General features: G+C 48.5%; 1 protein-coding gene across 2 annotated transcripts in view; it reads right to left on the reverse strand.

Moving 5' to 3' along the window:
- Nucleotides 1–303: 303 nt before the first annotated feature.
- The window catches only part of LOC144167475 (putative serine carboxypeptidase CPVL), a 31,770-nt gene continuing 9,215 nt past the window's right edge, over nt 304–22,858 (reverse strand). The window contains exons 2-6 of one of the 2 annotated variants that reach the window (XM_077696730.1): nt 15,386–15,824; nt 11,267–11,524; nt 5,609–5,868; nt 2,827–2,982; nt 304–1,141 (exon numbers count right to left, since the gene is read on the reverse strand). In XM_077696730.1, coding sequence (XP_077552856.1) covers nt 1,034–1,141; nt 2,827–2,982; nt 5,609–5,868; nt 11,267–11,524; nt 15,386–15,824 — 1,221 coding nt within the window. In that variant the 3' untranslated portion in view covers nt 304–1,033. Of the gene's footprint in view, nt 1,142–2,826; nt 3,004–5,608; nt 5,869–11,266; nt 11,525–15,385; nt 15,825–22,858 lie in introns of both variants that reach the window. The other variant, XM_077696729.1, reaches the window with a different exon arrangement.

The following is a 22,858-nucleotide window of genomic DNA, read 5'->3' on the forward strand; positions in this document are numbered from 1 at the left end:
TCTTGTCTTCATCACCAAGGCAGCAACTCTTGCTGGCCGCTCTTCACCGCGCTACCACGCATGACGGTGGCGACGCAGCCCGGTTCGGGGACGCCTTCCGGATTGTAACAGTACCTTTCTTATTTCACCGACAATCCACTAATGGGCTCTTTTGCACTGCACCCCGGCCGATCCGGTTTTGTTCTGCGTATGCGTGCAACCCAGTGAAAACAAAACAGCTTCGCTGGGTGACTCGCCATCATAATAAATAAAATAAATAAATAAAAAAACAAATGAACGATTTGCCCACCATTTCTTTTTTGCATTTCAGAAATCTGCTTAGTCAAATCAACGAAGTGTAACGGTGACTCTATATAAGGCCGGCTTCTTATTCGGGAGGCTTTAGCGACGCAAACATTTATTGGGCATGATTACGGTGGATACGGCGAATGTACACCTGTTCGAGATGAAATACCGAGGCATGTCATACATGCCATAGGGACGACCGGATATTTGTGTCGAATAGTAGGTCAGCGCAGAGGTAGCTTGTGGCTCGTACATTACGCAATGGCTGAAGGCATAACTGGAGGTTTATACTGTTCAACTAGCACCATTGACGATTTTGTGTGCTGACGACCAATACGCGATTTGTCACTCATAAAACGGCGCTGCACATCTTTTTTTTGCTGAGGGAAAGTTTGAACCTTGTAGTTCATCATTTAATGAAGATAAACCAGCAGGCAAGTATAACCAACTGTCCCTTTAAATTGGGATATTGATTATTTATGTTCCTATGGCCCACATAGAAAGACTTAGAACTGTTTTCTAATCATGACTCATTTTCTCTGACTCATCTCGCTACATGTTTATGTAGCGAGATAAGTCAGCTACTTACATAGCTATTTTGGACCTCGCCTTCATTCCTTCTACAATTTGCAGGTTAGTTTCATCTATAACAGACAATAGGCCAGCACGGAAAAAACGTCAACAGTTCTTTTTTTTTTTTTTAACCAAGAAAACGTTTTCTGTAGTGCGAGGCTTGGAAGGGACTTGGTTAACGGGAAGCGTCCAGTGGGGTGTCGAAGATGAATCTGTAGACGAGCTCGAGCACCTCCCTGGGCTTGTCGTAGGCGACCACGTGACCGGCACCTCTGACCAGCACCTGCAAAGCGGATGCGGCACATGAGCAAATATTTGATGTCTTCAGCTATCGCCTTGTCACGTGTTTGAGATGTGCTATAGAAGTACCGAGTACTGTTAGCTATCTTTAAAGCAGCACCTTTGTCACGCGTTAACTTTTTATTCAAATAACATTGAAAGTGCTGTAACCCATGGCAATGAGCAATTACGGACCCAGTTCAGTGCAGACAGTTAATCCAAGGAAGTTATCGAGTCTTTGTGTTTGGTATCTTTTTAAACATGGGATGGAAGAACACTGCAACGACAGCCTATACTAATAAAAATTAATCTATGGTACAGAAACAGGATTATTATGGTACCTAGAGCCACAACATTGATAAACGGTTCAAAAAAAGATGCATTCAATTACCCTCTGCCGTCTCTTGTGGTCAAAGCTGTAGCCAGGATTATCTGCTCAGTGCTCCTGAGAAGCACTGCGGGGTTTACACACTTTGGTGCATATACCGTAGTAATAGTGTAAAATTTATATTTTGGAGAAGCGCCACGTGATTCAGAATGTTCGCTCTTGTCCTCGATTTCACGTCAGTTTTTTTTTGGTTTTAACGGGAATAAAATTGGATGGCAGACACGACTGATTGTGGGGTCAACGCACCGAAGCCACATCAGAGTTATGAGGCGCGCCCTAGTGTAGGGATTCGGATTAATTTTGACCTCCTGGGGACCCTTAACTTGCGCCGAAATCTCAACACACGGGCGTTTTTGCTTTTCGCCTCCATCAGAAAATCAGCCACCACGGACGGGATCGAACCAGCCTCCTTGGACTCGGCAGCCACTGCAGGCACATCGGCGGGCGCGGCGGACACGCCTGAACATCGTGTGGTAGTGACATGGCGAGCATCTGAGATGCTACAGCTATTTTTGAACCTGTCGGTACGAAAATTATCCAAAGGGTACATATAGGGCAAGCGTAGCGCCCGATGAGAATATATACGGTTACTGCGCGCTCCCGAGCGCGATATTCCGTTCTGAGATAGGTACAAGTCCTGCTCTTCCAATCCTGAGCGTTAATTAAATGTGCTGACATGTCGCGCCCCGCCCCTAAACCGACCTAACAGATACCAAATTACCCTCATTCACAAAAAGAATGTGCGGGATCTAGTTCACAGGACATTTTACAGGGGAAAAAAAGATATCGTGTCTTGGAGGAGGAGGAATAGCTTTATGTTCAGAGGGGGCATGATTGCCCTGATGGGGAAGGCAATAATCGAAGATATCACTGTTCAACGTTCAAGCGCTTGAAATGGTGGATAGCATTTGAAAGTCTATGGTTCCGTGTAGATATAGTTCGTACATTTTATGAAAACATATGTGCTACGTTTATGACAGGAGTCGCTCTAGGTTATCACACCAACATGTAGAGACCACTGGTCAGTCAGCATTGAATTAAAAACATTTTGCATAGCTTGGGCTGGAACCCAGACCCTTATTTTGAAAACCCACGATTCTACCCATAGGCTACGGAGGCTGAACAGCGGACTTCAAGGCTATCAATTGTTGAAATGAATACAGCGATGATTCCAAGCAAACCTGTATAACCAGCATCTGCCAGATAACCGATACGTAGTACCAGATAAAACCTGTATAACTGGAAATGGCATGTTGCCTCCCGAGCCCATGCCGCGTAGCACCATCACCACCAACCCTCACCTCGGTGTAGTTGTACAGGTGGCGGTAGTAGCCGAGGACGCGGTCGGTGCGCATCCGCCACGGCTGCCTGGGGATGGTGGCGTACTCGCTCTGCCCTTTCCAAGCCACGGTCTTCATGAAGCGCTCCACCGAGCTGATGGGCACCAGCAGGTCCCTCTGTCCGCAGTACAGCAAGACCTGAAGATCAGTAGCGGTCCCAAAGATTGGTTTTGGGGACGACGAATTTGGGGGTGGGGGAAGTTTTTCCCTTTTTTTGGGGGGTGAGTGGGTTGGGGGGTGTGAATGAAGAACCGCTCCCCTTTTTGCACCAGTTCTGCGGAGGAGGTGATAACCATGCCGACGTCCGTGCCTATGCGGTGTAACCCGCTTGCACACAAATCACTTACCGACACAGTGGTTTTTGGCCCCCATAGGCGGTACAGCGGCTGGCTCGAGCCCGAATTTCTGACGGTCGCAACACGTTTGCGACCTCGCATGAATGGGATGCTTTAAAAAAAAAAGAAGCTGAAGACTTTTTTTGAGGGGGGCAGGGGCGGTCGCCCCCTTCGCCCCCCCCCCCCCCCCCCCTTGGACCGCCACTGCTGAAAATGTTCCTCGCCGTTACAGCGGACCAGCGAGGGAACGGGATGGCAGCTTAGTTGGCGTGGCGTCAGGGGTGAAAAAAATACTCCTGGGGCACTTGGGTCTGCTTATATTGGGTGTTCAAAATTAAGCTTTATGGTTTTCTTAAAATTAGGCACTGGTAGGCACGCGAAGACCACCTGTGCAAATAAGTTATGTGGCCAGGGGGACACAAAGTGAGGTGATATTTATCGCTGTAAGCAGCCCAATTTACTAAAATTGAATAATTAACTTTTTGTTGACCGCAGTATGTGGGTATGTTAATATTTAAAAGATTTTTAGAGGCAGTCATGTTTCTACGCATTATCAGTTGGAAGCATTCTTCTAGCGGGTCTGGGCTCCGAGGTATCCGACTCCAAATTTTCAATGGCGTTCGCGAGATTACGCATGCGAGAGGGTTAGGATCGGCGCAAAGCCCCTCCCTAATGTGACGCGGCTGTTGCGTGTGGCTTTATTCTGACAACGGAGCGGAGGCATTCGCAAAGATGATAACTGTCCCCCTTCCCCTCTTACTGGTGATATGACAGCAACGAATCTATTTCATGAGTCGTACGAGGCGGCCTTGAGAGGGAGATTATCATGATGACGACGATACGCCGTAACATACGCATGCGCATGGAGGCGTTTCCCCTCGGAGCCAGGGGTATACGTCCTGTTTCAGGATGAAACCTTCCGATTAGGGGTTCACTATAGCTTGTATACTAAAAGCATAAATGAGATTCGTAACAATTCAGGACTGTAGTTTTTGACCAGAGCCCGTACATTTCGGGAGAAAGAAAAGCTTAGGAGACGCCCTGATGTCACGTGTACTGAAACCGGAAACAGCCTGGTCTTCTTTTGACAGCAGAGCTGTTTAAGCTTGAGCTTGGTCCGTTGGCGTTCACAAAAAATACCAAGAAAACAGAACTCCCCCGGCGCCTGGCTCCCGGCGGGACATTCATAGTAAATAGAAGAGGAAGAACATAGGAAGCAAAAAGTTACATACAAATAAAATCAAAATTGAAAAGCACGAACTTCGGGTTTCAGCGTGCGCACTCTGTTTTCAGGCTGCCGCCTTTTTTTTTCTTTTTTATGTTTTTCAAGGCATAATAAAATGCCTGACCCTTGCGCTGAGTGCAGTCGTGGAAGCAGGGTAAGCTTAATCAGTGTACCACTCGTGAGGCGACAAAACAAAAATAGGTAAACCTATACTAGATGACAGGCAGATTTAGTCCTACCTGGTTGTTCCCGTCCCCTCCTAGAAACCGAAAATTTCGCGGGTAGGCGAAACCCCTTCTCCCCCGCCCATACCCGCTTGCGTGCGCCACTGTGATCACCATTGCCTCTTTTGGGTGTGATCTTGACGGCGCGTATGTCTGCCCACTTTCATGTTGTGAGGGATGGGTCAACCCGCGTGAAGAGAGTCACGATGAAGGCTGTGCGGCGATGCATGGTAGCATGCGTACGGAGGAGAGGAATTCTCCCTTGAAGCTGAACGCGCCTCAAATTCTAAAGTATAATGGTCCTTCTCAAGAACTAGTACACTAGTAGCGTAGGCGAGGTTCATTAGAACCCCTTGGGCCGAAGGTAAAATAAAAATATTTGTTCTCTCTCTCCCAACGCCTCAAGTCTTGAGCCGCAGCCCTACAGTAAAACTTAGTTACATGGAAGTTGCTTTACTGGAAGTGTTACTTTAATCGAAGTTTTTTACTGCCCCAACTACGGTGTAGCGAGAGCAATCCCGTCCCGGAGATTTCATTATAACGAACGTTTCACTGTATTTGCCTTTTGGCCGTGACTGCAGGATACACAGTGCATCCAGAAGGGTCAAATTGTCGTGAATGGACTTGGTGCCTCGCGTACATTGCATGCGCACGAACAAATTTCTCGCTGGAGACGTTAATTCCGTGATAATAGAAGATCTGTAAAGGTCAGGCGCACACCTGCTAGCCAGCGTTCACGTTCGTCATTTTGTGAAAGGTGTTTCGGTCAGCTCCTTTAGTATAGGCCTTTTCAGCCTCTTCACTCCAGGGGCAGCCGTTTTACAAATGGGGTGTGCTAGCACCCATTCAACTGGCGCAGTCGACAGGACCGTCTAACTGCGCGTGCGCACCACAGCCTAAGTTGTTATCAAGGCTTGCACAATGAAAAGTTCATCAGCTTTAACCGCGCCCATCGTCACCTTGATGTCTCCGTGGTCTAACAGCTCTGCCAGGTGGTGCTTGTACGACACGAGCAGGTCGGCGTACATGGCGTGCTGCACGGTCTCACTGTCGGCCAGGAACCGCAGCCGGCGGCCTACGTGCACGGCCGCGCGCACCTCGGGTCGCTCCACGAACGCTTCGTAGCCGGAGAACACAGCCGGCGGGTGCGTCAGCTCCAGGTCGAACGCCTGCCGCAGGCCCGTCATGTTGCCGAACAGCGTCACCGACGGATCCCCGTCTGCGGGCAGATAGATGTGGCTGTCTGTTTACTATACTGTTTACTATACTATACTATCACGAATTAAACGCTGTGCAGGTTTCTCAATGATTTGTGAAATTCCAAGGTGATTGTTAAATCACCAGTGCGCCATAGCCCGACATTGTCATCAAGTTACTGAGCTTCTATAACACGGCCTAACTATGTCAAGGTGGATTTCGTACTGCTTCTTGGCATCTACAGGTTGTACTCACTGGCATGCCACGGATGCAACCAACCATGCGCGCGCCGCCATACATTAGCTCAAGCGTCTGTGTTGCTAAGGCGACGCCGCACTGGTTACGTCGGGCTCCACGAGATGGCAGTACTTGTTCGTACTGGCGCCCGAAAAAGTGCAGCACATGAGTGCAGCGAGCTGTTCGATGTTCCGAAGTATGCCTCACCGAGCGCGACGTAATACCTGGACGCCAAGTACTGTTATGTGCAGCACGATACGATCTACGTATCGCCACACGCGGTCTAAATCGTCGCACGACTACGTAGAGCGGTAAAAACATCACAGCCTACGTATGCGCTCAACTGCGTGGCAGCGTCGTGACGGACCGAGTCGCGTCGTGCTTATGCAAGTGAAAGCAGATTGCCACTCAAGGTCTGTCACTTGTTCAAAGACAACAACAGAAAGGTCGTTGCCAATAACTTTGCCGCGCGGAATTTTTTCAAAGGTTGCTTCCGATTCGCCAGCGCCTGTGCCACTGAGCAGTGCGAGCGTGGCACGCCTCGGGAGACGGCCTCGCATGCACTAGCTGCTACGCTACCATCGTATCTAAATCGGTATACGCGTCGAACATTTCTTCAAAACCATTCTTTTGTTTTTGTACTCAGCCACGCAGTAGACGGCGCTTGTGGCGACATCCCGAGGGAAAGTAGAGCGCCACCACATAATGTGAGTGCAATTAATAATGTATCTGTTGACGCCACCGCCGAGAGACGAGTTGAAACGCGGCAGACAATGCACGCTGGTGCTTTTTTTTTTCTGCGAGATGCGGGCGCAGGGCCCATGCGCCGGCACGGCGGGCGCGGTCATGGCGGTTTTCAGTGTTGCCAAGCGACGAACCCGCCCGCTAAACTTTTCAGTGAATACCATCTATAGGGACAGCACTCGGGACGAATGTGACCTCGGAATCTTGCATGTGTGCTGAAGTGAATCGAATGGCCGCCTGCATTTCCTACGTATAAATGAAACGCCAACACAAAAATATGAATCAAAACACACAAATAACGCGATCTCTTTCCATGCAAGTCAAAATAATGCGTGGCTTAGTTACAAAAACGAAGTTGGGAAATTTGACTTTGCATATATACCAAAAGCGCACCGTTATTGGACCTCAACGAACAGTTTATTTTTAAATTTTGTGTATTTTGGTTCATATTTTTGTGTTCGCATTTCATTTGTTCATGACTACCTACACGGACGGGGCACCATCAGACACAGTTTGGGTGTTGCTCCACAGTAGCAAATAGTGCTGCCGCAAACTTAAAGCAGTTAACGCGGCGGCCACCGTCAGACATTCCGAGCGCAGGAACTTAAATAACTTGAACTGTCCGCGTTCGGGGAAAGAAAAGCGCATTTCAAAGAGCCCTTGGGAAAGGCTCCCGATGTGGGAAGTCTCCCGTGAAAGGTATTAGCACTGCCAACTTTTTAGTGACCCTACGTTATCTAAATGAACTCAGTGCTATTTCGTCCTTGGAACGAATTACTTAAAGCTCGTGAATGCAATGGCTGTAATAACATGTTCCTCCACAAAAACATGTACGCTTGCGACATAAGAAGACTTTCGTAAGAAACTTCTGCAGCGGCATAAGACGGCAATGCCCTTAGAATGATTTGGATTTTCGACCTCATCTTATATTACGCTGCCATGGTGGTGGTAGCCTAGAGAAAGAATGTACAGAAGAACAGAATCGAAAATGCACGAACCAACAAATTTTGTGGGGTAGCCAGGCATTCACGATATTTTATAGTCAAATGTCTGGCCGCTTTTTCCGTACATCGCGAAGGATTTCTAAATGCTTATCATTTTTACAACCTATAAGAGTGGCCACTGTGAGGGGGCGAACAAACTCCCAGTATACGTACCATTGTCACTGCTCACTTCGACAATTTACGGGCCCTCCCTGCTCGTTCTACCCTCTTTGTCTCTTTTAACACGAAAGTGTTTTACTCTCGGATACACGAAGATTTCACTGACATAATATCCGTCACGGAAATGACGCCAGTACAACGAAGCAAGCGGCCTGTAAATATTGCACCCCTGCACACAGGGTCTTCTTGCGGGGAAGCAACCTTTAGTGCTAAAGAGTACGTTATACTCATGGTTGTTATTTTTCGGGTTTTATATTTTAACACGAAAGTGTTTTATGCCGGGATACACCAATATTTCACTGGCGTCGTATCCGTAACGAAAATGACGCCAGTACACCTTTGCTGAAGCGACCCGCCAGCAAGACGCCACTCGCCAAGCACACCCACAAGACAGCCGCCGATCCTCCAATGATGCTCCTTTCACTGCACATTTCGCTGCACATTTCACTTTCGTGTTTTACCGATTCCTATGAAAGAGGCATCAACAACAGTTTTTTTTTTCCAAACAGTTACCATGACAGTGCGCTGCCGCACTTTTCACTTGCCCTGTTTATGTCATAGACTTCTATAATCTCTCTTTCGGTATCTCTTTCAGCCTCACTTTCTTACATAAACAAAGCGAGAGAAAAGTGTATCAGCAAATCGTCGTTGTCACAGCTTGAAAAAGATATAAATTTTATAGACGGCTTCTTTAACTGCTAACCCTCCACTATGGTACCACCGACTGGTTTTTATATCTTCTTAGCATTTTTCTGTTAAGTTTAGAGCAGGAAATTGCTTCAACGTTCGAGAAATAAATCAATTGCACGTCAGAGCCCATCTGTGTCGCTGCTTGTCCTGTTTTTCGTCCTGTTTTTGTTCGCGCTGTTCTAATCAGTTTCAAGGTCATCAGCCAACTAACTGGCACCATATTTTTACTAAACGTATACAATTGCAAATTCGCTTGCAAGGAATTATTATACAGCAAGAGAACTGAAGTTATTGATAGTCACTCGGTACTCGCGAAATAGACGGCTGTCTCGTATCTTGTGTGTCTTTCGATGTGGGGGACCCAAAGGGAGCAGAGTCCCTATAGGACTATACTCGGTTACAACTCAAGAACGGCACCACCTCATGTAGTGTATCACTCCGCCAAAGCGCCGGACCCGTGACGTCAGTGCGCGCGCATTTTGAAAGGGGTTTGCTATGAATGCGTGATATCGTCTGCCTTCTCTCATGCAGTTTGTTTGTCGTCACTGGAGTCGTATATAAGCATATTAAGTCCAAAAAATCACGGGAACGGCTCACGCCATGTTCAAAATATTCCCAGTAACGCCCTACTTGCGCCGCGCGGAGAAACATCCGGCTACGGTGATAAGGCACAGCGGCAACTTCCGGTGCCGTTCTTAAGTTGTCACCGAGTATAGCACATTAATATTGGTGATAAACCGGGGAACGGTATCGTCATCTTGATGCCGAATTGCGCGCTATTTAGGAGCGCGAAAGACTTCCGTACTTCCGGGGTGCATCAAAAGCGGTAACCAGACTGACTGATAGCCATAGCGTTCCTTTTCAAGTACTATACTAATAGAGTTCCCAGAAAGTTCTCCATTACTCTCGTGGCTACGTCGAGTACCCTGACTCGTCTCTTTCGTGTTGAACTGCAGCAGCCGCGGCGTAGAACTTCCCGCCGCAAACGCCATAGCCGGCGCTCACTGCCCGAAAGCCAAAGCAGACGTCTCTCGGCGGCGAGGGCTTCCGGAAAATTATTTCTCGAATGATGTCAGACTTTCCCATGACACTTTCCGATGTGTAACGTTCGGTGATTTGTAGAGAGTGACGATCATGAATTCATTGGGCTACTCTTCGGTTCTTCCATCACTCTCGCATTGAATGCAGTCCCACATCCCAGCCAATGGTGACACAATTATGGAAGGTCATTTTCAATAAACGTAAATTTACTGCCTATAGCTCTTTCGACAGTTCCCCAACTCACAGTCATTAAATCATCATCACCACCAACAACAGGCTATTTGGGTCTGTTGCAGGACCTAGGCCTCTCCCATTGACCTCCACAAGCTTCTGTATTGCGCAGTCCGAGTCCATTGTTTGCCTCCGAACTTCCTTCCATTGAGCTAATTGTCTTCCCGTACTTCTAGACCCGTCACTCGGTATCGACTCTGTTGTCCTGGTGGTTCACCGGTTGTCCTTTCGTCTCACTACACGGCCAGCCAAGTCCTCGTCTTTTTGTTAGCTTAAACTATGGACTCCGCCACTTGAACTGGTTCCCACTGCGTAATTTATATTAGACGTCGCTCTAGCTCAGCGCTGCAAGCACGGATAGATTGCCGTCCGACGACATTCGAAAATTAGGACTAGGCTAGCACCGTACCACGCGCCTGTCGTTGTAGTGTAGGGGTTCCGTCATAGCATGGTTCGATACCGGTTCTTGACTCAATTATTTTACACGACAGTGTTTTATTCCCGGATGCACGAAGATTTCGCTGACGTCATATCCGTCACGGAAGTTACGCCAGTAAAATGAAGCAAGCGGCCTGTATAGGGTGCCCCCCTGCCCACAAGGTCTTCTTGCAACCTTTATTACTAAAGAGTACGTTATACTTAGGGTTGTTCGTTTTCGGGTTTTATATTTTAAAACGAAAATGCTTTATGCTGCGATACCCCAAGATTTCACGGACGTCATATCCGTCACGGAAATGACGCCAGTACACTTTTGCCGGGGCGACCCGCCAGCAGGACGTCCCTCGCCAAGCACACCCGCAAGACAGCTTCCGACCCGCAAATCATGCTCAGCTGCAGATTTCATCGCTGCCCATTTTACATCCGTGTTTTACTGATTCCTATGACAGAGGAATCAACCACAGTTTTTTTCCCTTAAATTGAATTTCAATTGTTATGGCTTAGGTTGGTTTTGGGCGTTTTAAATGATCTCTTCGTATTCATCATGTCATGGTATTTTAAGTTAGATTGGATTAGCTTAGGTTCGGTTAGGTTACCTTACTTTACTTCACGTAGACCAATGTCGCGCCAGGCGTGGCGTTCTTTTTTCCGAAACACCGGTGGACGTCGTTAAAGTGGAGTTCTTATAGTGGCGTTTGCACGGCAGTCTAGAGACAGCCTATAAATTTACCATATACAACCTAATGGGCAATCCTCGGCTAAAGACACTTAAAAAGATGATTGCTATAATTCCATGTGACTACGGATCTGTTATCGTGGCTCTGACTGGCTGAATGTATGGAATGCAACTCAAAGCGCCTCCGTTCGCACGCTCACCCATGACAGCGTCGAGCAGGTCCCTGGCGGCCGTGTAGTTCTCCCTGCGGATGAGCTGCGTCACCTGGTTGTAGCGCTCCCACATGAGCGCCGCCTGCGTGCTTGTCAAGAAGCCCGTCTGGTGCAGGAGCTCGCTGTTGTCCACCTGGTTGGCGGGGTCCACGAACGGGCTCGCCAAGATCACCCCCTTGAGCTGGGGCAGCGAGTCGTCGTCGTGGATCATGCGCAACATGGAGGCCAGCGCCAGCGCGAACTTGGCTGCGCACGGGCACCGCGCGGGAGGACCTCATCAGGCCGGGCAGTCGTCGCCGATACAAAACGACAAGTCTGGTTCGCCTGTGCATGGGTGTAGCTCGCACGTCGCAGCTTTTAGCTTTCTAGTGTCACTGGATAAAGTATCAAAGTACCACCACCGACGCACGCACGTCAGCAACGGTGGCCATTTTGGTGTTTATCAGTGTTGAGAAATTGCTGCATCTACGTCCTCAGCGTCAACTTCGACCTGGTCGTTTGTTAACAACACTGCCGAAGAAGATGCAGCAAAACGGCATCTTTGGATACACTTCTGCTGCTGAAATGGCGTTACACGCGTTATCTTTGATTCGCATTCGGAACGAGCACGGAGGACAAGCTAAGTGCACCAGAGTTGACCGACTAAAACGCATAAACAACAAAATGGCGGCGCCCATGAACCATCGCAGTGTAAACAAATGTCACGGGATGCGAAGTAGCCAATGATCATGGCGACGGCACGGAAAAATAGGAGAAAAGAGTGCCGATACTCTGTGCCATTATCTAGGGACACTAGAGCCTTCTACTATGTGACGTCAACACTGACTTGAAACAAGGTCTTACCACATGAGGAGAGAATGCCACGCTAATTGGTCGTTCCGGTGTGCGCCGCAAGCAAGACAATTTACGCCTCCAGGTGGATTTTCCTGTCTTCCCACTGCCAATAAATATCCTGTAGTCCCGCCACTTATTTACCTTTGAACTTCAAACTTCTTGCAAGTAACTGTATCTCTCTTTGCTTCGGACAAGGAAGTGAAGAAATTTAAATGTAGAAAAAGACTTGCAGGGATCTGCCGCTGCTAAGGCTCTGTTATGCTGGTTATGTTACTTGGCACAAACCATCTCTTTTTTTTCAAGCGAAGCTTGAAATAACCGACTTGAACGCGCGATGTGTGTATGCTGAACACCATACAGTAAATCCCTGATACAATAACACCATACTTTAGGAAGCTCTGATGATGAGGATGACCTAAATTCGCGTTCGCAAATCTATGGGTAGGCCACGGGTGATTCGTTCGGCCGGAGTTGTATGCTAAACGCCATAGAGTCAAGCCCACCTTCGGGAGCTCTGATTATTATTATTATTATTATTATTATTATTATTATTATTATTATTATTATTATTATTATTATTATTATTATTATTATTATTATTGTTATTATTATCACCTAAATTCACGTTAAAAGGATTGCAGGGGCGCTACGGGTGATTCGTTCGGGCGAATAGCAAGCGGTTAAGTGGTCACGCAACCGGGAATGTAAAAAATTAACAAATAAACAAAAATAACATTAACAAAAATTACACATAAAGTTATATAAATAGAAGCAACATTAAACATAGATGTACTTATAAGGGGCGCTCGGTGAAGGTCAGACTAACTTGTAGTCTTGCATTTACTGATTCCCACCAAGCTTCGCGTGTTTTGCGTTTTCGTTTAGAAAACAAAACATCTGATTTCTGTGGGACCAGGAGCATTGACCATCTGCTCCGGGGGGAGTAGTAGGAGTTGGCGTACACTGTCCCCTGCCCACACCCGCCTCCATGTGGTGTCCCAGGGGCAACGTGGGCACTAACGAGTCCGACGGCTAAAGGGGTGCGTGGCAACCGGCCTAAGCGGCCGTGTGCTGGAAACAAGGGTACCAATGTGTCAGGAGCGCCGGGCCAACTCAGCCCGGCGTTCAACCACCACACACCCGGGGTGCGGGTAATCCCGGACTTGACACCCACTTCGGCCTAGCCGGGGTAGCCACGGACTCGACCTACCCACCTAGCGGCTCATACCCAAACTGCGTCAGGGCGGACCTCTACCCCATCCGGGACCCCGGTGAGCAATCGTCCGGAGGTCTCCGTTTGGGGGAGTGTCCCCCTGGACCAGTTGCCCGTCTATATGGCAGAGTTCGCGAGTGGTTTTACTCGGCCCTGAACACTATGGCATGGGTGGTTATCGGTATCGCACACTACGCCCCCGTGGACGCGTCAGGCGTCCGGGTACTACTGCGCGCCCCCTGGGAACTCCGCTGGAGGCTAGTCCTCAACTGCAGGTCGCCCTTTGCGCAGCCGTACAGGGAGCGCGTTCTATCTTGCGTGTCCCGAGTAGGAGACGATGGGTTCGCCCTGTCCCTGCGATTCGGCAGGTGGGACTCCGGTGGGCAGTGCTGACGCTTCGGGCATCCCCCACCTCCACGATTTTGACCCCGGCACCCCAACCAGCTTGGTGGACCTGGTCCTGGTCCAGCCAGCTAACGATGTAGGCTGTACTGCGGAGACCACCCGCTGTGAGAAAACATCCGGCCTGAGGAAAACCCTCGACGACAAGAACGCCAAGGCAATTTGTCTAGACAATTGTTGGCGCTTGTCTGGTTACAATGAGGGTTACAATGAGGGTTACAAATAGAGATTTGTAAATTACATTGGAATAATTATCAGGCGCCTTCGTATTGCTTTTTTTTTTTGCTCAGAGTGCATGCATGGCCGCTGCACGGTGCCAAGGCATGTAGGCTCGTTTAGGCCAGTTTAGGCCAGTTTAGGGGGAGGGGTGGCTCACACTGTCGTCTTAGCAGTGTTCATTCCAAAAGCTAGTGAGTTAATGGGTAAGGGGAGGGCTCGCCCCAACCACTTCCATCGGATCCACCCCTGCAAAGAACGTGCTGCCTCTTTCCTGCTGCATTGTATTTTTTTTATTATTAAAGCGGCCAGCCAACCGATATTGGGCTTCAAATTTACTTGCACATTTCTTGTCGAGATAGTCATTACGAGAATCTTTGCACCAAATTCTATGACCGGGTAGAGCTAAGATCCTAAGGTAGTCTTGCCAGAAGTGTTCTACGCCATGCTTTTGCGTGAAAGGAGCTGGCATGATTGCCGGCCGAAATGTCTAGGCGCTTTTGATAACTTTTAGACTCAAGTAATCAAATGTTGATTTTTCCGGCTTTGTTTCTGAAACATGCACCTAAATTCGTCGATGTCCAAAGTAGAAACAAGCTGCATTTGAATCGAGAGGTTCTTCCTGGCTAATAGACAAATCTAGCTGGTAACAAAATGGCTCAATTATGTCACAAGACGTATTTATTAACTGACAGAAACCAACAATTACATCGCTAACGACCTGCAAGGAAGTAATTAAATTCCGCTAACGCCAACACTGCCACGCACCTGCACGCGAACCCTCCTAACACCGAAATAGAATTGATCTGCATACAGGGTCGGGGGTAACGAGGCGGCCAAGAAAGCAGCTCGAGAGCTCACGACCCGAGCACGACCAAGCCTCGCCCCCTTACCTGGAGCCCGATCAGCCCGAGAAAGCTTATTAAGCTATCAAGAAATTATCGCACACTACCGCCTCTCCCGCCGAATGTATCCGCCCGCACGTCGGGATCTTACTAATGCCGAAGAACGTCTGTGGCGCCTACTACAGACGAACACGCTGCCACGTCGCTCCATACTGCACCATATCCACCGGACTTTATATCCGTCACCTAATTGCCCTGCGTGCGCTGCGAAGGACACAGTCGCCCATCTCATATGGGCATGCCATGAAGACCCCTTTCCCGTGATCTTCTCAGTCGAGCTCTGGGAGCAGGCGCTGGGCAGCTCGGACCTGCAGACACAGGAGAGTCTCGCGGAAAGAGCTGCCATGGTCCACCGAACGCACTAACCAGACCTTTGAATAAAGTGTTTTCTACTCTTTCTTTCGCCTGCATAACAAAACATGATTGCAGGCGTCAGAGGACCCACGGAAGATAGAAGGGGCCTTTGCCTTATCCCTCTCCTCTGACGCTGTTGCGCGACACACCAACTAGCCCAACGATGTGCATTAACTCTCTCGCCTGCGTAACTCTCGGCCGCCACGTAGAAGTCCGCCCGGTGGCACTCAGGAAAGAGGACGCAGAACTGCCCCAGGAACTCGTACAGGTCGCCGGCTGCGTCGCCGGCGTTGGTGCAGAAGGGTCCGCCACGACGGCCTCCCCCGCCGGAACCGGTGGAGGAGTGCGCGCCCTCTCCTCCGACTCCTCCACGCTCGCCGTCTTCTCGCGCTTCCTTGGCCCTCCGTCCTCCCTGAATGTGACTGAAGCCAGTGCCCACGGGCTGGTCAACGTACACCACGGACACCTCCTTGGCCCAGGTGTCCCGGCGGAACCCCGCCGTGCCTTCGGGCGACACTCGCAGCGGACCGTGCTCCACGAGGAGGCCCAGGAGGGAGGACGAACCGGGCCCGCCCTGGAGCCACATCACCAGAGGCGGGGTGGGACGGCTCGAGAACCTCTTCTGCGTGACGTGTAGACGAGAGAAAGCACCACACCTTGGTTCCTTCACGCCCATGAGGGCAACGCGGGAAGAGGTTACCCTCCCAATAAGAATCATTTGGTTTCTGTGACGCCTAACGGTTTATTTCATTCATTTTTTTTCCTCTTCGGTCTTCCACCTACTAAACCCTAACACAACGCATGTGGCGCATGCAAGCTTTGTCATTCTAACGACCTGCTAAAGATTACTCTGCCGCCGCTAAAAACGCAAGTTCCCATTATAAACGTTATCCAGGCACCTCAGGCGCCTCGCAATCCATATTTTTAAAGCGAAGTTTTTCGCGGTTATGGTTCAAAGAACACTTTGGTTCTGGGTGTGCCCAAGTACCTTGCGGAAAAGCCAACTTTATGGCCAATGCTCAGCGGAAAACGGCTGTAACTTTTGTTTTAGCAACTCCCCCCCCCCCCCCCCTACACGCACACATACACTAAACACACCGTTATATGACAATGGGCTGGTGAGATCCTTATCATTGCTCTTGGTTTTATTTGATTAAGCATTACACAATTCCGGGCATCTACGGGAGGAGTATGATTACAAAAAGCGGCTGTGCTGCCGCCTCATCGAAACTTTTCCAACAAATACTACACGACAATTTTTCGCTATAGGAAGAGTATGTCATTACGTTGAGTTTCACTTACTGGTAGAAGTTATTTAGTTATCGCGAAAGTTGTGGAATTCACGTTAGTAAGTGGACTCTTACGGTACAGAAACGAACAGACCTATCTTTGTAGGAATAAACCTGTACTTATTCCACGTGTCATTAGGTAATATCAAACCCATTACCATTACCAAATGATGACAAAAATAAGGACGTATGCATTCTGTAGATATGTGTGTGATGTGCCTTTTTTATCCAGCTTCTCTGGTCACCTTTACGCAGTGCAATGGCTCCTAATTTAAACATGCCCGGCCACATCGGAATTCCCGGAAATGAGGTGGCCCGCTTGACCTCACATGCATCACTTAGAACCATTGCTCAAGCCAGCTGGACGCCTTCAGGCTATGAATATTGTTCAGAAGAACATCGGACTGCCATGAAACAGCACTCTCTAGCAAATTACATGCCATTTATCTCGTCCAATGTACACTCCCTGCCCCAACAATTCCGCATCAAACAACTACAAACCTTTGCCCTCCTAAGCGACAAAACATTTTTCATTCTTATTCTAATTAAGGCATATGCATCACCTGTGAAATTTCGGACAATACTGAACATATTGTCACGTGTGTGACCGCGACCCCTCGTGGCCATTAGTCCGCAAAAACTATGGGGCACGCTACCCCCCGAGTTGGTACGTACGATGTGTTGCGGCACAGCAGACGACGACGAAGCACGTTGGCTTATAGCTCGTGCTTTGGGTTGTACGCCATCTTGCCAGCCACCGCTATCGTGCCTCGCCGTATACCTTTCACCTCCAATTAGACACACCGTCTAATAAATAGCTTCCTCCCTGCGTGCAGGCAACCTGCAGGCGCAACAATGTTCTTCCGACATGCCCTCGATTTCAAAACGGAATACACATTCACCTTGATATCCTTCCTGCCAAAAGCTTAAGACCAAACTTCTTGAGTGATCTCCTCTCTTCCTCCTGTATTGTATATCGCAACCCACTATTTTGCCTCTGCTATTTCTCACCCGTACCTACAATGCGCTATAGTTTCTTGAACCCCCAGAGGTGTCTGAGAGACATTCGTTTTTTTGTTTTTTTTATTTATTTTTTAAATAAACGTTAAAGAAAGCACAAAACGAGCGCGAGCTCTCGTGGTTCTTTAAGCACGGTGTATGTGAAGCCTTTATAGCGTTCCAGGGAAAGCCTTCTAGTGTTAGGTGCGTCAAAAAGAGAAATAAAATTTAGCACAAGCACCTTACGGGTGTACATTCTTCAAGGCAACTCTGCAACACTTCCGATAAACGTTTTCACTCTTTCCCTCGCTTCCGGAAGCACTGAGCACAGAGCGGCATTGCGTGATTTGCTCGTCGCAGCAGATAGGCCTCCCGTTTCTGCCTTGCTTTTGTGGCTTTCCATTTAAAGTGCACACCTATCGGATGCGTTCATTGCTGCAAATAAAGGAAAGCCAGCCAATAGCCGCTACACCGCTGTAATGACGTGATTCGAGCGCTCGAAGAACGCCAAGACAGGGAAAGAGAGAAAATTATCTTGAGCAAGTTTCTAAGTTATCTGGTGGGCACGCAGCAGTATTTTTGGGCTGAGGTACTTTGACCCCCTTGTGACTGGCCGCGTCGGTTGACTACGTTCTGTGAGCATTTAAGAATTCGAAAAAAGTTGGGTAAAGTTTTGCAGGGTGTGTGATTTGTATTTTGTGCAGATTCGCTAGCCATTCACCTTCGCAGAGGGAAATGACTGCTTTTTTTTTCGTTTTGTTGTTTACGGTTCGTTTGGACGTTCTGGAGATAGAAGACCTACTCGGGTACGAGTAAGAACGGCAATAGCTCATGTAGTGTATCAACCAGCAGAGTCTTGATCTGAAGACGCTCACTTCAACGCTGTTTAAAGTTTTTTTTTCTCTCTATCTTTCTCTCTCTCCACGGAATCGATGGACCCGGATGTAAACACGGGCGCGCGTTTTCAAACAGGATTGTGCTTGTCTCCATCTTCACATCTAGTTTTTCTCTCGTCGGTGCAGGAATTTATGAGCAAATTAAGCGCGAGAAGTCACAAAATTAACTCGTGTCTCTTTCAAAATGCTCCCAATAAGGCGCTTTTTGTGCCCCGCAGAGTAACAGCCGGCTGCGGTGATTAGGCGCAGGGGCAACTTCCGCTGTCGTTCTTAAGCTGTCCCCGAGGATAGTAATTCTGGACATCCCAATTTTGCAGTAGTTTGTTACTCATACATGCGTCGCCAAAGTTGGCGGTAAGTAACATTCGCATTCTATCTTGGAAACGCAAATACTTATGTTGTCAAAATATAATACCCGTGCCGCACGTACACGAAAAATGGTATTAAGTGTTTAAGGCTTTAAGATACAGAATGACATTAATTGGGTGGGCCGTGCTACACGCGAAAACGCAAAGGCAATAAATGTGTCAGGCATGATGGTGATCCTGACCAAAAAGAGAAATTCACTTATATTTTAGACGTCTAACGTAGAGAAAAACGTCTTAAAAGGGTTAAAAATGTTTTATGGGAAAGAAAACGTTATGAGAAATAGTGTCTTAAAAATGGTGTGATCCGTATCTAAAAGAAGCTTCAGCAGCTGCCGTCGTCTTCCAGCGGTAGCCAAATCCAAAAAGTTTGACGCGACGTTTCGCCCTTTGCCGCTGTTTTAGTGAACTTCGTCTTTTTCAAAACTTCGCCACCAAGAGTGCACAAAAAATCGCCTTATTTCGAAGTTCAGCTACGTTTCCGCGTGAACACTGTGGTGCTGAGAGTTTCTTTGGTTTCATTTGGTGCTGATCGCGTTCGAGAGTAGGCAGACTTAAGACGTCTTCAGTTTTCCTGCCCAGCAAGGGAAATCTTATTAAGGTTTCCGGACATAAGTGAGATTTAGGCTTCACCTATCTCAGTTTTAACATCACGTCGCCAACAGTACCAGAACGCGCAACAAAACGTTGCACTAATAATTTTTTTGTTCGTTATCCAAGTTATTATAATTTTGTCTGGCCCAACAACCGATGTTACGATTTAGCGCTCCGCTGCCCTATGCGCGCGTGCTACAAGTTATGTGTAGTGCGGTGAAGTTTTGTGTGCTGCAGCAAAGCCCCTTGCCTTGCGTTAGCGTCACGAGTGCTCCGTCTAGGACTCTAGGCCCTTGACTCGCGATAGTTTCCGCGACATCTTTGGTGTCGAAACCCGGGATTCAGAGCATCACCCACATGGCTTCGCCGATCGACCGCCTTCCGAAGTCGTGGCGTCGTCAGGACCAGCGTCACGCGAGCTCTCACGCAACTGAATGAGCTGCTGCAGCAGCCCTAGCTCTCCCGACGCGGCGAACCTCACCTCTCACGTCGATTATATCGTGCAGCAAGACGCTGACCTTACTGCACTTAACGGGAAGGTCGCTAAGACAACGAACAATGACGCGCTGGAGCAAGAGCTCGAGGGAGCGGCAGAGTACACCCGCAAGGTTTCGTACGTCGTCTCTCGGGCACAGTTTCTGCATAGAAATGCCCAGCCGAACACTCCCGTAGCCAGCGATAGCGGCGGGGCAACTACTCTAGCCTCTGATCCAATAGGGGAACTTGCCTAATCGACACTAGCCCGCTCTTCACCGGAGAAGTCGTCATAGGCCAACTCGTCACACCGGCTTCTTGGTTGAATGCCATCTCGAGATGGGAACTATCGGGGAGGGTGCCTTTTCGTTGCAGGGATTTCGTTGCTCCGCCACCGTGTGAACAAAAGCCTTGAAGCGCTGGCCGGAAATTCGCATTGAAGCCGGTCTGAGGCTGGTTTAGACCATGGTAAACTCGTTACATATGTTGTTTATGAAGGGGTGGGGAGGCCTGTGCGACCCGCACGTGTGTATAACGCGCTGCAGCGCTGTTTTTTTGTCTTTTGGGAAAGAGGGGGGGAGGGGGGGGGGCTTGAATAAGTCAGCGTGACCTGCACTTCTTCGAAGGGCTGATATCATACAGGGGCGTTGAGGTTGGGTACTTGGCTGGAATAGACAATGGTCCCCTCGTTACAGCTGTAGCTGGGTATGTTGGTGGAAAGGTTCGTTTGAACACGTGATGGTGTGACCTGCACATGTGTTTGGACCATTTAAAGTTGAGGCTGAAGCTAATTAAAATTTGTGTAAATAGCGTAAGAGAACAGTGACACAAGTTGTTCTTAGGTATCATGCAGCACTACCGTCGTGCCTGGAAGCTCTTTAAAGGAGCCATGAAGAGAAAATGCAAGTTGGTTTTATTCGAAAGATTTCGTGTTTTATAGTGCCCCCAGCGCTTGTCCGGATACAAACGGTGCTTTATTCACTGATAAATTAAACAATTTAGGTTAAAATTTTGATTTTCCCGCTCAATCGTGCGTTTTCGTGGTCCCAAATGACATCACAGGAACCGACCACTCTGCAGCCTAGAGTACCTTCATTCACGCATCCGCCGTACAGGGTAGAGACACGTATACGCTGGCGCCGCCATTTTCGGTTGCTCGCTCGCCGCCGAGGCAAGTCATTGTGTCAAAACCGCGCTAAAATTATCGCCGCAACGCGGTTTACTGAAGAAGTTTGAATCATATTGTCTGTTTCGCGTTGCTAGGTCTCGTAGGAAACGAAGAGAATAACGCGTTGAGCCCGTTGGCCCAATTGCGGCGGCACGGGACCGTTCAAAGGTTGTCTCCACCCTCTACAGCGGTGTTGGTTTGTACCCGCGTTTCTTTACGTTCCGTAACCTAGATGGCGCCACCATACCGTGGCAAGCGTTTGGTTTGTTTTTGCCCGCATTTAAACCTGGCTTGTTTTTGTTCTGGGAGAAAATATTCGTTCCCTGAAACAGTGCTCGCTCGACAAATGGGGTCACGTAAGACACCGTTGCTTGCGTCAATCGGCCAGTGTCGTCTGAGACAACCCCAAGCCCCGTAGTGCTGTGCAGCTAAACCAACATGCTGTGCGCAGTACGAACAGCAGAACGCATCAGTACTTCTATGTTTACATGTGCTTTCGTAACTTCCACTGTTTGTCCCATCATTCTTATTGCTTTGTAAAGAATGTGCCCTAAATTTAAGCGCAAATCGCTCGTTCGTCTAGTTTGTAAGCTCTACCTAATTTGCGTCTGCTTCTGCCAGCCTCCGCCAATCGCAGAGCTTAGCTCATGTGACATCATAGGTTCTGTTGCGGGAAATGAGCTGGTGGGTCGCATGACCATTCCCGTTTTTCCTAATTATGTAGCTTATTTGAGCGAAGTTTACGTTAAAAGTGGTGTCAGTAGGATTGTAACGAGACAATCTTTTGAATGAACCAAACTTGTGTTTTCTCTTCATGGCTCCTTTAAGTTGGATTTCGTATGGCTTCCATGTTCTTAATCTTAGAGAGAAAGAGGGCACCGACCAAGTAATTGTCAAGTCTCGAGGCCGTTTATTGCAGGAACCAGAAAAGAATCCAGCCGCTGGCTGCGGCTAAAACATGGCGTCAGTCCGCTGCACGCTCTGGCGCACCGGGACTTCGTTTTCGTCTTTCGTGGGCACGTGCACCCTAGGCCGGTACATAGCGTACCGATATATAGCACTCTTTCCCCTTGCTAGTTGGAGTCTCTGTATCTTGCAGGAGGACGTCTATTCCTCGGTGGATTTGTGCGCCGTTGAATTGCTGGCTGAGGGCATGCTGCTTTGCCGCGGGCGATAGCTGTTCTCCAGAAGTGCTCCCAGCGGTTGTGCTATCTTCAGCATCAAGCCTCTCGTTCCGGGTTAGCTCTGTATTCGCTGTGTCCAGGGCTAACGGCATCGGTAAAGAAGACGGCTGGCCTGGGTACTCCATCCGCCTTACGCGTAAATGGTTCAGATACGCGTAAATGGTTCAGATCCGCAGATACGTTTTTTTAGTTTATGCTTTGCTTTTGTGGCGGCTTTATTTAAAGTAGCCATTGAATGCGTTTATTCCTGCAACTACCGTGATATAGCTCGGTTGACGTTACTGATACCAGAGCACAAACCAGTTGTGCTGATACCGGAGCAATTTCACCATGGAAATTTGGGCACAGAAATTATGTCCAGAGAAAGTGCCTTTTTGTCGCTTCTATTTCGTTGCTCGGCGATTTGTAAACAAGGCGCTTGATTGAAAAAGCCAAAAAGAATGGTCTGTGGTCAAATCGCGTGACCCCTAACAAAGAAGCATCACGTTATAAAAGTGAGTCATGTGAATCCAATTATCATTTCAATATGATTAACGAGGTGTGACGGTATATTAACCCAACTTCCTCTGCCAAAAACTGATGCACACCCGCCCATACCTTTCTTTAGAAGGCGACGCATAGCAGGCGTAAACAGCGCTTTGACTTTCCGAAACAAGCTCTTAATTCGAGTTTTCCGTGTGACGAATA

Source organism: Haemaphysalis longicornis, unplaced genomic scaffold (assembly GCF_048455015.1).
Source record: "Haemaphysalis longicornis isolate Haplotype H1 unplaced genomic scaffold, Haemaphysalis longicornis Haplotype H1 scaffold_2, whole genome shotgun sequence".
NCBI classification, from domain to species: Eukaryota; Metazoa; Arthropoda; class Arachnida; order Ixodida; family Ixodidae; genus Haemaphysalis; species Haemaphysalis longicornis.